General features: G+C 43.4%; 1 protein-coding gene across 1 annotated transcript in view; it reads right to left on the reverse strand.

The window, feature by feature from the left end:
* etnk1 (ethanolamine kinase 1) overlaps window positions 1-11,225 on the reverse strand; it is a 41,370-nt gene extending 30,145 nt beyond the window's left edge. Inside the window, exons 1-3 of the mRNA XM_068004709.1 lie at window positions 11,036-11,225; window positions 7,482-7,741; window positions 6,066-6,206 (exon numbers count right to left, since the gene is read on the reverse strand). Of these exons, the coding sequence (XP_067860810.1) occupies window positions 6,066-6,206; window positions 7,482-7,741; window positions 11,036-11,182 (548 nt within the window). The 5' untranslated portion in view covers window positions 11,183-11,225. The remainder of the gene's footprint in view (window positions 1-6,065; window positions 6,207-7,481; window positions 7,742-11,035) is intronic.
* Between the last annotated feature and the right edge of the window lie 1,392 nt (window positions 11,226-12,617).

Below are 12,617 nucleotides of genomic sequence, written 5' to 3' on the forward strand. Positions count from 1 at the left end.
AGCCCTTTTTATCACCCACTGCCGCCTCGCAATTACCTGTGTGTCTGGTGTTTGAAGTTGTAAACTGACTTGGTGCACTGAAGGCTATCTGTAGTTCGTAATTTGCGAGCGTCCATTGTTTCAAGGTGCAGCTTGTATATTTTACAATGTAAATTATTTGGGACTGTCAACGAGTGTCCCTTTTTTTGCAGATGTCTGTTTGTACAGGTTTCACTGAATATACATCAGAGAGCTAACTACCCTAACTACTAATCCCGATGAACATAAAACCACTACTTCACTCCGAAAGCGATATTCTAACACAAAGATAAACACTCTCTCCCTAAAGGGGAACCAGTGGATGTAGTATACTTGGATTTTCAAAAGGCATTCGATAAGGTGCCACATAAAAGGTTGTTACACAAGATAAGGGCTCATGGGGTTGGGGGTAATATATTAGCATGGATAGAGGATTGGTTAACAGACAGAAAACTAGAGAGTAGGGATAAACGGGTCATTTTCAGGTTGGCAGGCTGTAACTAGAGGAGTTCCGCAAGGATCAGTGCTCAGGCCTCAGTTGTTTACAATCTATATTAATGACTTAGATGAACGCACCGAGTGTAATGTTTCCAAGTTTGCTGACGAAACAAGGCTAGGTCGGAAAGCAAGCTTTGAGGGGAACAGAAAGAGTCTGCAAAGGGATATAGACAGGTTAGGTGAGTGGGCAAGAAGATGGCAAGCTGGAGTATAATGTGGGGAAATGTGAGGTTATTCAATTTGACAGGAAGAATAGAAAAACAGGACACATTTTAAATGGTGAGAAACTATTAAATGTTGGTGTTCAGAGAGATTTGGGTGTCCTCGTACAAGAAACACAAAAAGTTAGCACGCAGGTACAGCAAGCAATTGGAAGGCAAATGGTATGTTGGCCTTTATTGCAAGGGAGTTGGAATACAAGAGTAAGGAAGTCTTTCTACAATTGTACAGGGCTTTGGTGAGACCTCACCTGGAGTACTGTGTATAGTTTAGGTCTCCTTACCTTAGAGGCAGTGCAATGAAGGTTCACTAGATTGATTCCTGGGATGACAGGCTTGTCCTATGAGGAGAGATTGAGTAGAATGGGCCTATACTCTCTGGTGTTTAGAAGAATGAGAGGTGATCTTATTGAAACATACAAGATTCTGAGGGGGCTTGACAGGGTAAATGCTGAGAGGTTGTTTCTCCTGGCTGGAAGGTCTAGAACTAGGGGGCTTATCACATAACGAACACCATTTGGCTTCTCAGAATACCAGGTCAAGTACTGCAGAATCTGTTCATATTGCTGCCACAGTTTTTCAAATGTAGTTCAAGCTCTGCGTGCAAATAGGCAACCACCCACTGATTGAAAGAAGCATCTCCTATCTTTAGGCAATAGCTTCAATTTAAATAAAAAGAAAATTAGGTAGTTAGCTTTTCATTACTCCTCTAAACTTTCCTTCTCTAGATAAGCCACTAAATGTTGAATGTGAGCAATCTCCAACTTCCCGGACCAAGCAACTTGCATTAGGATCATTTAAACTTTACAGTGTAGGCTATTCATCTGGGTGCAATTGAGCTGTGGAGTCTACTGCTCAGTTTATTTGTCAGCAGCAAGCATTTCCATGACTGAATTTGATGTTGACATCTATGATGCAACTATGTTGATCTAAAAGAACTTTTCATTAGCTACAAACCCAACTTTAAAGCTCATTTTCATCCAGAGAAAAACTTTTTAAAAGTTGCTCCCACCTCCAGAGCTTGGAGGGGGGGGGGGGGGGGGGGGGCACATGGGGACAGGGATAACAGGCAGAAGGAAATCAAGATAGTGAACATTTAAAAATGTTTAAAAGTTGAAGTAGAATTCAAGTTAAAATAAAAGAGAAACAGGGACAATTGGATGAGCAAAAGTGCTTACATTTTTTAATTGCAATATTGTGTTTTAGGTGTTTTGTTTAGGATTAATATCCAAGATAAAGCTATTTTGGATGAAAGGTACACACCTGAAAGATCATAAGCTGTTGTTTCTCTGTACAGACCGAGTGACCTGCAGTATATTTCCAGCATTTTCCGTCTTTATTTATTTCAGATTTCTAGCATTTGCAGTCCTTCCTTTTTATTAAGCTTTCCTGACATTTGAGGAACTTTATTACAATAGTGTAATTTCCAGCATCATTTTTCAGCTGGAAACTTGCAGAACTGTTTAACTCAGGAAAAAGGGTGTTTTCCTGAACCTGCATCAGTCTAAGGGCTAATTATATTAAATTCTAAAAGCTATATCCAATTACTAAATTAAGAAATAATATAGAATTGTTATTGGTTTGAAAAAGATTAACAATTTGCTTTAACAATGTCACATGCTTTTAAATATACAAACTGTATTAGGCGTGTACAAGATTTCCTCAGATTTTAACAAAAAAAAATTTCTGAAAATCTGTCAAGATTACAAGATAGTAACAAATAAGGAAGACTATTCAGCCAATCTAAATTTAGCCACCCGGAAAGGTCCTATAGTTTCCCCATTGCTGCAACTTAAATGATTCCAGGGTTTTTGCCTTCGCCACTCTATCTAGAATTCTATTCCACAGACTGAACATTCAACTTCAGCAGGAACGTAAAGTGAGTGGTAGTGGGTCAGCCACCCGTTATACAACCACTGAAGTCAAAGGAAAGGAAAATCGCATGGGATATATAACGGGTGGCTGATCCAGCACCATCCGTTTTACAGACCCGCCCCATGTGTCAAACATTCAAGAGAAAGAAATTCCTCACATCAGTCCTAAATTTACCTTTCACTAGTTCGAATCAGTGTCCTTGTCCTATTTTCACGATTTGAAGTAATATTCTGGATCCACCTTTTCCATTCCTTTAACTATATTTTATATACCTCTAGAAGACCGTTTTTCAGACGCCTCCTTTCCAGGCTGAAAACCCAAGCATCTCTCTTCTATCCTTATAACTCAGACTACTGTCACTAGGGATCAGCATTATGTCTCTTGTTTACACTGCGCTTGCATGTCTCCCTCATGTCTTGGTCACCTGAAATGGATGCAGCATCGAAGGTGTAGTCTAACCAGAGCATTGTACAGTTTGATCACAATTTCCTCGGAATTAAATTCTACAGTTTTGGTTTAGTACTTCAACATTCTGTTGGCTGGTGATTGCTGCTCTGCATTGGTTGGACATGCTTAGTGTCAAGTCTACAAGGACTCCTAGGTCTCTTCTGGTTTCTTCCCTAGTTATTTCACTACCATTCATCAAGTACGTGTGTCATCTATTTTTGTTTCCTATGTGCAGTACTTTGCACTTGCCTGCGTTAAATTTCATCTGCTATTGTTCTCCCCACATACATATTTTGTTCAGTTCATTCTGTAATTTGAGTTGCTTCCTCCAATTCCACTGCCCCTCCTAGGCTGGTACCATCAGCAAATTTGACCACTTTGCATTGTGTTTTTGAATTCAACATAATTCATGCAAGTAAGAAACAGCAGTAGGCTCAACACCATGCCCTGGGGCACCCAACTCAGTACTGTCCCTCACCCTGAAATAACTCCCTTAACAAGCATTTGTTGTTTCTACCTTTTAATCAGTTTCTTATCCATTTCCAGGGCTTACCCTGAATCCCCACAACTTTGAGTTTAATAGTCTTTTTTTGTGGCACTTCATCAAATGCCAAGTGTAATTTTAAATGGTCAAATACTTTCCACAAAGGACAGTTAGTTCCACTCTTTTCCTCTCCCAATATAGGCCTCAAGAGCTTCTATACTCAATCAGAACAGATATTTGCAAGATGTAGTAGAATTTTAACAGATTACAGTAAAGATTATGTGCTACATCATTGGAACACTTACAAAATTGCAATATACAATTACTACGTAATCCTCCATGAGGCAAGTACTGATGTGTGAAAGATTGTAGTCTTACTTCCATCTGTATTCAGCTAAGAAATGTGAATAATTTTGAATTAACTCGGGTTAAAATGGAAACAATGGCCCCAATATTTACGTGGAGGTGGGAAGGGAGCGTGGCGGGGAGGGAGGACCCAGAAATGCGGAGGTCCTGCTGAATTTAACAGCAGGACTTCTCCCATTTGCTTACTCAGTTTCCCGCCTGGCAGATAGGCAGGAAAACCAGCGGTAGAAGGCCACAGCCAGGAAAGGTTCCCGGAGACAGGGAAACATTGCGGGTTGGACCAGCAATCGGGAGGGGGACCGGGAGAGGTTGCAGGTTTGGAGGAGGGAGTGGGGGTGGGGGTTGTGGTGGTCGGCTGATCACGACAGAAGATTTGCTTGGGGGGGGGGGGGGGGGGTGCGCGGAAAGGGAGCACTCCTCCTGGGCCATTAGCAGTGCTCTAAAAAGCATTTATCTGCTGGATCCGACTGCTCCCATCTCCCAAGCCCTGGGAAAGCCGGCCTGCAGCTGTTAAATTTAAACTTACTGCCAAAATATCTTGAACAGAGCCTCATTTACATATTATAATTACAGACCTGCCACTCCAGAGCTGGTTACTCGGTCGCCCTGAAACTCACCGTGGTTGAAGCAGGTGCGTTCGCGGCGGTTTGGGAGTAGGGTTTCGCAAATTTGACGATTTATCCCCCTCCGCCCCGCCCCTCTCCTGCCCATCATGGGGGAGTAAAACTCCCCCCAATCTTTCCTCACGAGAAGAGATTCAGGCTGTCTGCATGAATGCAGACTACATTGTTTGATCTGGTAATCAGGTAAGAGAAAAACATGTTTTCATGAAGACACAAGTGATGCACTGTCTCAAGCATTTGGCACTTCCTGGATATTAAGGCCTAGATGAAGTGTCATGTTCAAGGTGCTCATGATGTATTTTAACAATCCTGAGCTTAAAGGCCTCTTAGTGTATTATAAATACAAGCAGCTGGCCAATTCTTTACTTCAACCATATTTTCAGGCAAATGTAGCAATATCGAACTCTGGGAGCACAAAGGTGTACACTTACATTGACAAGCTTAACATAAGAATCAATATTCCAAATATCTTGTTATACAGGTCTCAGGATATAGTTTCAAGTATCAGTGTGAGTTAAGTATTTTATAGCATTATATATATAAATCGGATTTATTTCTTGCATCTTTACAATTTTGTGTCTTTTATGTCAATAAATTAAAATTTATAGTTTCAGCCTGTTGAACAATCTGCCAGCTTGGTGCTTTTCCATCTATTGTAGAGATCCAGAGAGTACAACAACAGCAACTTGCATTTATATAGCGCCTTTAACGTAGTGAAACATCCCAAGGAGCTTCACAGGAGCATTATCAGGCAAAATTAGACACCGAGCCACAGAGATATTGGGAGAGGTGACTAAAAGCATGGTCAAAGAGTTAGGTTTTAAGGAGCGACATAATGGAGGAAAGAGAGGTAGAAAGGCGGAGTGGTTTAGGGAGGGAATCCCAGAGTTTAGGGCCTAGGCAGCTGAAGAGACGATACCAATGGTGGAGCGATGGAAATCGGAGATGCACAAGAGGCCAGAATTGGAGGAGAGCAGAGGTCTCATTGAAACACAAGATTCTGAGGGGGCTTGACAGGATAGATGCTGAGAGGTTATTTCCCCTAGCTGGAGAGTCTAGAACTAGGGGGCATAGTCGCAAGATATGGGGTCGGCCATTTAAGAGTGAGAGGAGGAGGAATTACTTCACTCAGAGGGTTGTGAATCTTTGGAATTCTCTGCCCCAGAGAGCTGTGAATGCTCAGTCGTTGAGTGTATTCAAGACTGAGAGAGATAGATTTTTGGACTCTAGAGAAATCAGGGGATGTGGAGATGTGGAGACGGGCAGGAAAGTGGAGTTGAGGTCAAAGATCAGCCGTGATCTTATTGAATGGTGGAACAGGCTTGAAGGGCCGTATGACGTACTCCTGCTCCTATTTCTTATAACCCATCGATAAAAGGGTAGATGTTAGCCCTGAGGCATGCTATATCCCATTCACTACGTACATAATGTTACATTTTGCTCATAGGCCTGCCTATTGCTGCAAATCATAACACTGATGTTACTTGCATGGTGTAATACAAGTCATTACATGAAATTAAAGAGAATCGATTATACCTTGCATGCAAGCAGTCATCTGCTAACTCTGAGGGAACAAGGGTAAAATATTTTTCCAGCTTCAACCAAAGATTTGACTTGGGAATCCAGCCATTATGAGCATGAATAGCATGGATCTTTGCCAGCTGCCTGGTTATAAGCCTGAGTGGGGGAAAAAAAAGTGATACTTCAAAAAGTGACATTTCAAAATGAATCAAATTAAACCAATAAATAACATTACATTGTTTTGCAACGTAAAAATGCACACACTTGCTGGTGTAAGTGTTACCATTTATTATCTTTTCAAATCACTTAAAAGTCAGTGCCATTTTCAACAACATAAAAAGCCCTTCTCATACAGACTTTTCTATGTCTTTGATGAGTTAAATTAGAACAGTACTTTGAGGACCTGAGTGAACTGCTGCCAATTGAAGAGGAAAATTTCCAAGCAATTTTATGAACTAGAATACTGAAATGTATCTGTCAAAATGGAGTGACTGGGTGACTTATTTTTGACACACCGATTTCAAAAATTGCAGAATATTTAGTCAGTATAAAAAGTAATTTCTCTTTTTTTTAAATATTTACAGAAATGCTTCAATGATTTAAAACAGCACTGTAACCTATAATGACAATATTTAAACCATCAGTTTTTACACTTCTGCTTACACCAGGGTTCACCTAAAATGTTCTTTGGGGGGGCGGGGGGCGGAGAAATACAGATTTCCTTTTATTCAAATACGGGGAGATGGTAATGGTTCTTCTCAGCCAAAACTTCAACTCATCCTACAGACATTTAGTTACTTTTTTCCTGATTACATCGCTGAATTGACCTGCAACAGTCTTGAGCAAGTCTCTATGACTTTTTTTTTTAAAAAGAGAAATTTCATGTAAGCCAATTATTATCTTCAACTAAAAAATGGGAGTATGGTATGTGTGAATAAAAAGTACTGCCCCTAGACTTTTCTTGCATTTCAGGAAAGACTTGCATTTGTTTAAAGAATTACTGGTCACTGAAAATGTAATTTGGAAGGGAATTAATTAGATTAAATTTACACTTCTTAAATAATTAATCACTTCCAGACCAAGACAAAAATAGTATTCAGCACTTTACTTCAAATGTACTAAAAAGTACTGAGTGGGAATATAAATGAGGGAGTCATGCATCTCAATGATAACAAAAGCAAAAAAAAACTGCTGCCACCGGACAAGAAAACACAGTACAATATGTTCACAATTAAGCATCTCACTTTCTTTAACTTTAGCTTCCACTAATAGAAAACTGCCCTATAAACTGAAGTCTGAATTTTTTTTAAAGTTAGTGCCACAATGGTCAGTTACATTTAAACCCTAACTGTGGTGAAATGTGAAAATTATGCATCTTTACTTTCTATATTTTAGGTATTCGTAAAAAGCCCATTAAAAAACACGAAATACCTGAAAACGGAAGGGTCTCTGACATGTTCCGGATCCAGTGCAGTGCCTTCCATAAATTTATAGCAGAGCCCATTCTGAAAGGTACAATACAGTCGTGGCGCACAGCCATGTGCGTGCAGAACATGAAAGCTCTTTAGCTCATTTTCACGATCAACAAACAACTCTGTCTTGTTACCATATACCCTCACCAAGACAACATCTTCTAGTGAATCACCAACGTAACAACCAACAAGCTTGTTTGTAATACCATCTGTGAACACCTGTTGAATCAATAATAAAGATTTATGGCAACTGCATGTTTAAAAGGAACATTGAGTAAAATCAGCAGAAAACTTAATTAATAGTATCAAATGGGTAAATAATTGATTGCATAACAACCCATTGTGTTAAAAGTCTTCATTCTGACCATATTCTAGTAATACCACTGTTAAAGTCAAGTGTGCAATGTTCAGCTGAATTATCAGGTCTTTCATAAATTCCTCCAGTAATTACAGATGTTCATGTTGAATGGTTGACGAAAACTCCAGACTATTTCCAAACTGTGAGCAGACATTACAGATTTCTAGTTTCTCTACTGCTTTTTTTCTCCCTAAAGTGTAGCGCTTCATGTTCAATGCTTTGTAATTAAAGACATATAAATATGAACAGTATCAAAATCAACACATATAGTTCATTACTGCTTCAAATATCAAGCAATACCATAACTGATGAGATAATTTTAATGAAATGAAATGAGAAAGGATATGTAATAGGAAGCAGAAATTAAATTGATTACTCCTGCTAATGTAGCTGACTGTTCCAAAGACTGTAGGTTGTTTTAGCGACAACAATCCACTCCTGTCAATACAAATTACCGGATATTTTGATTTTGTTGAAAATGTTAAAATATTTTCTTTATTACATGGCCCTCTGATAAACAAACCCTACCCAATGGACTTCGTAGCAGTCTATCAGAACCCAGTTGGACCCTTTCAGAGAGATTTGTCAATCAAGATCCACTTGTTTGGAAACACTGTCCAGAGTTTAAGAATCAACATGGTGGATATCCTCTGCTGGAACATGACTTAGAGCACAACCACTGAATCTGCAACTGAGATACTGCACAACGGTTTTGCCCAGTCCTGTTGGATCCTCTACACTCAGCTCATTTTAACAGAATCCAATTAATTTTTATACATTAGTCCATGCACCTGTTACTGTAGTTCACAGGGAAGTGGGTGTGAGAAATACCATGAAAGCTGCTGGTTCAGCCTGGACAAGATATGGAAGGGTTCAACTTCAGGAGTACATTAAAGCTTTAACTCCCACCATAAGCAACTTGCACGTATATACCAGCTTTAACATAGAAGAAACACCCCAAGTTAATTCACTGAGGCATAATCAAAAAAATGGACACCAAGCCACAGAAGGAAGTATTAAGAGGAAGCAGAGATACAATCAGTGGCAATGGTACAGAAAATTAACTGAAGAAAATTGCAGCTCATCCAGACCTAGATGTTGGACAAGCAGGCTGATAGCACAGGCAGTGGAGGGGTCGAGAAAGGTGGTGGAGAGGTAGAGCTGGGTATCTTCAGGGTACACGCAGAAGCTGACCGCCATGTTTACGGATGATGCTGTCAACAGTCAGCGTGTAGACGAGGAATAGGAGGGGGCCAAGGCTAGATTGTTGGGAGACTCCAGAGATAATGGTGTGGGGGTGGGAAGAGAAGTCTTTGCTGGAGATTCTGTGGCTACAATTGGATACGCAAGAGTGGTTCCAAGCGAAGGCAGTCCCACTGAGCTGGACAACGGACAAGAAACATTGCAGGAGGATGTTACGGTTGACCAAATGCTGCAGAGGGGGTCATAGAAGACAAGGAGGGAGAATGCACCACTGTCACAATCACAGAGGATGTCATTTGTGACTTTGGTAAGGGCCATTTTGTGCTGTGGCAGGATCAGAAACTTGATTACTGAGATTCAAACATGGGAGTGTGGGTAAGATGAGCATGGATTTGGGAGATGACAACACATTCAAGGAATTGAGAGGAAAGGAAGGTAGGTGATGTGGCAGTAGTTTGCATGGACAGAAGGATTGAGGGTGAGGTTTTTTTTGTAGAGGGAGCGATAACAGTAGTTGTAAGAGGAAGTACCTCAGGAAAGGGAACCATTTATGTCAAATAGCATGACAGCCACCCTCTTGCTCCCCTTTCCTCAATAACAATTTGCATTTATATAGCACCTTTAACATAGTAAAATGGCCCAAGATGCTTCACAGGAGCATTATCAAACAAAATTTGACACCGAGCCACAGGAGATATTAGGACAGGTGACCAAAAGCTTGGTCAAAGAGGTAGGCTTTAAGGAACACCTTAAAAGGAGAGATAGAGAGGCGGAGAAGTTTAGGGAGGGAATTCCAGAGCTTAGGAACCTAGGCAGCTGAAGTTACGGCCACCAATGGTGGAGCGATTAAAATCAGGGTTGCTCAAGAGGCAAGAATTGGAGGAGCACAGAGATCTCAGATCCCCACCTTCCCCCCTTATCCCCACCCACTGCCTGTTTCAACTCTTCTATTTCCCCCGCACCCTTTGCTCCTCCCACCCCTTGCCCTCTTTTGTTCCCCCATGTCTCCCCGTCCCGTGCCCCCTTTTGTTCCCTGTCCCATGCCCTTTTGTTCCCCCATTTCCCTGTCCCGCGCCCCCTTTTGTCCCCATTCCCCCCGTCCCGCGCCCTCTTTCGTCCCCCCATTTCCCCCCGTCCCGTGCCCTCTTTCGCCCCCCCATTTCCCCCTGTCCCGTGCCCTCTTTCGCCCCCCCATTTCCCCCCGTACCGTGCCCTCTTTCGTCCCCCCATTTCCCCCCGTCCCGTGCCCTCTTTCGCCCCCCCATTTCCCCCCGTACCGTGCCCTCTTTCGCCCCCCATTTCCCCCCGTCCCGTGCCCCCTTTCCCCCCGTCCCGTACCCCCTTTGGTCCCCCCATCCCGTGCCCCCTTTCGTCACCCCCATCCCGTGCCCCCTTTCGTCACCCCCATTTCCCCCTGTCCCGTGCCCCCTTTCGCCCCCCCCATTTCCCCCCGTCCCGTGCCCCCTTTCCCCCCGTCCCGTGCCCCCTTTCGTCACCCCCATTTCCCCCCGTCCCGTGCCCCCTTTGGTCCCCCCATATCCCCCCGTCCCGTGCCCCCTTTCGTCACCCCCATTTCCCCCCCGTCCCGTGCCCCCTTTCGTCACCCCCATTTCCCCACCCCCTGGGGCACCAAGACAAACCAGCCAGCAGCCGCGTGACGTCAGTGCTCGCCAGTGACGCAGTTATTTACGGCCCGAATGGCTTTTCGAAGGAATAAAAACAGGGGGGGGGGGGCGGGGGAAGAGAGGAGCGGAGACCCGGGACCGCTCGTCACCAACAACAGCCCCGTCAACCGGTTAACATCACCCCGCACAAAACACAGTGATAATAAATCCCACGCGTTGGAGCGACGGAGGGGGGGGGGGGGGGGGGGGGTGGCGCGCGCGCACGCGCGCGGCCGGCCGGCGGAGACACGCCCCCTCCCTCTGCACCTGTGCGCGCTCACAATTTACCTTCAGTTTAACCTGAACGGGGTCCCAGTGCGGTCTCATTTCTCTGATTAGCCGCATGGAGCCCGCTTCCACGTCGTGTTGGTCCACGGTGATGTCGAGGTTGGGGACGGCGGGCGCCGCGGACGGGACGTGTATGTAACTAGCCATTACCGCGCACACACAAAAAAAAAACCCCTCGCTCCTCCCGCAGACTTACTCGACGCTCCGCTGCTGGAACTTTCCACGCCCGGCGCATGCGCATGCGCGCGCGCGCTGCACGGCGGGATGCGCCTTGACGTCACAAAAGGTTCTCGGTCCCGCGTGACGCGCCTGGGCAGTGTCAAGGGAGCACGAGGCTTAGGTCCCTGCACCCAGCATTTTGGCTGCTCCCTCCAGTGTGCACTGGTGCTGAGTCAAAAAGGGTTACAGAGCAAACAAAAAAAAAAAAAATCATCTGCAACAATTTGTATTTAACAACTTGCATTTATATTGGAATGTCCCCAAAGTGTTTGGCAACCAATCATTCACCTTTGAAGCATAGTCACTGTTGTTTTGTAGGCAAACATAGCAGCCAATTTGAGCACAGCAAGGTCCTACAAGCAGCAATGAGATGAATGACCATTTAATCTGTTTTGGTGGTGTTGGTTGAGAAAATAATATTGGTCAGGACACTGGGAGAAATCCTTGCTCTTCATGAAAAGTGTCATGGTTTGTTTTACATTCGCCTGAACAGGCAGAGACTGGGCCTTGGTTTAATATTTCATGTGCAAGATAGCTCCAGCAATGCAGCATTGTCTCAGTTACTGCTCTGAAGCATCACCCTGGATTATGTGCTAAAGTCCTAGAGTGGGGCTTGAACCCACAACCTTCTTACTCAGAGATAAGAGTGCCACTACTGAGCTGAACCAACACTTGAAAGTGCTGATGTATTGAGTGGGGATCTGATTTTTTGAATGTAAGAAAATCAAGGAGGAAGGATATGAAGGCCTTAGAGAGGGTGCAGAAAGATTTACTAGAATGGTTCCAGGGCTGAGGGACTTCAGTTACTTAGATAGACTGGAGAAGCTGGGGTTGTTCTCCTTAGAGCAGAGAAGTTTGAGAGGGGATTTGATGGAAGTGTTCAAAATCATGAAGGGTTTAAATAAAGTAAATAAAGAGAAACTGTTCCCATTGGCGGAAAGGTCGAGAACCAGAGGACACAGATTTACAGTGATTGGCAAAAGAACCAAAGGCGACATGAGGAAAAACTTTTTTATGCAGCGAGTAGTTATGATCTGGAATGCGCTGCCTGAAAGGGTGGTGGAGGCAGATTCAATCATGGCCTTCAAAAAGAAATTGGATAAATACTTGAAGGAAAAACATTTGCAGGGCTACGGGAAAGAGCGGGAGAATGGAACTAATTGGATTGCACTTACAAAGAGCCGGCACGGGCTCAATAGGCTGATTGGCCTCCAGTGCTGTAACCATTCTATGATTCTAAAAAAAGTTTGTGCATTTATATAGTCCCTTATCACATTCTTATGATGTTTCCAATGCCTTTTACAACCAATTCATTACTTTTTGAAATGCAGTCTCTAGTTTTGTATGCAAAAACAGCAGCCAA

Source organism: Heptranchias perlo, chromosome 24 (genome assembly GCF_035084215.1).
Source record: "Heptranchias perlo isolate sHepPer1 chromosome 24, sHepPer1.hap1, whole genome shotgun sequence".
Classification (NCBI taxonomy): Eukaryota; Metazoa; Chordata; class Chondrichthyes; order Hexanchiformes; family Hexanchidae; genus Heptranchias; species Heptranchias perlo.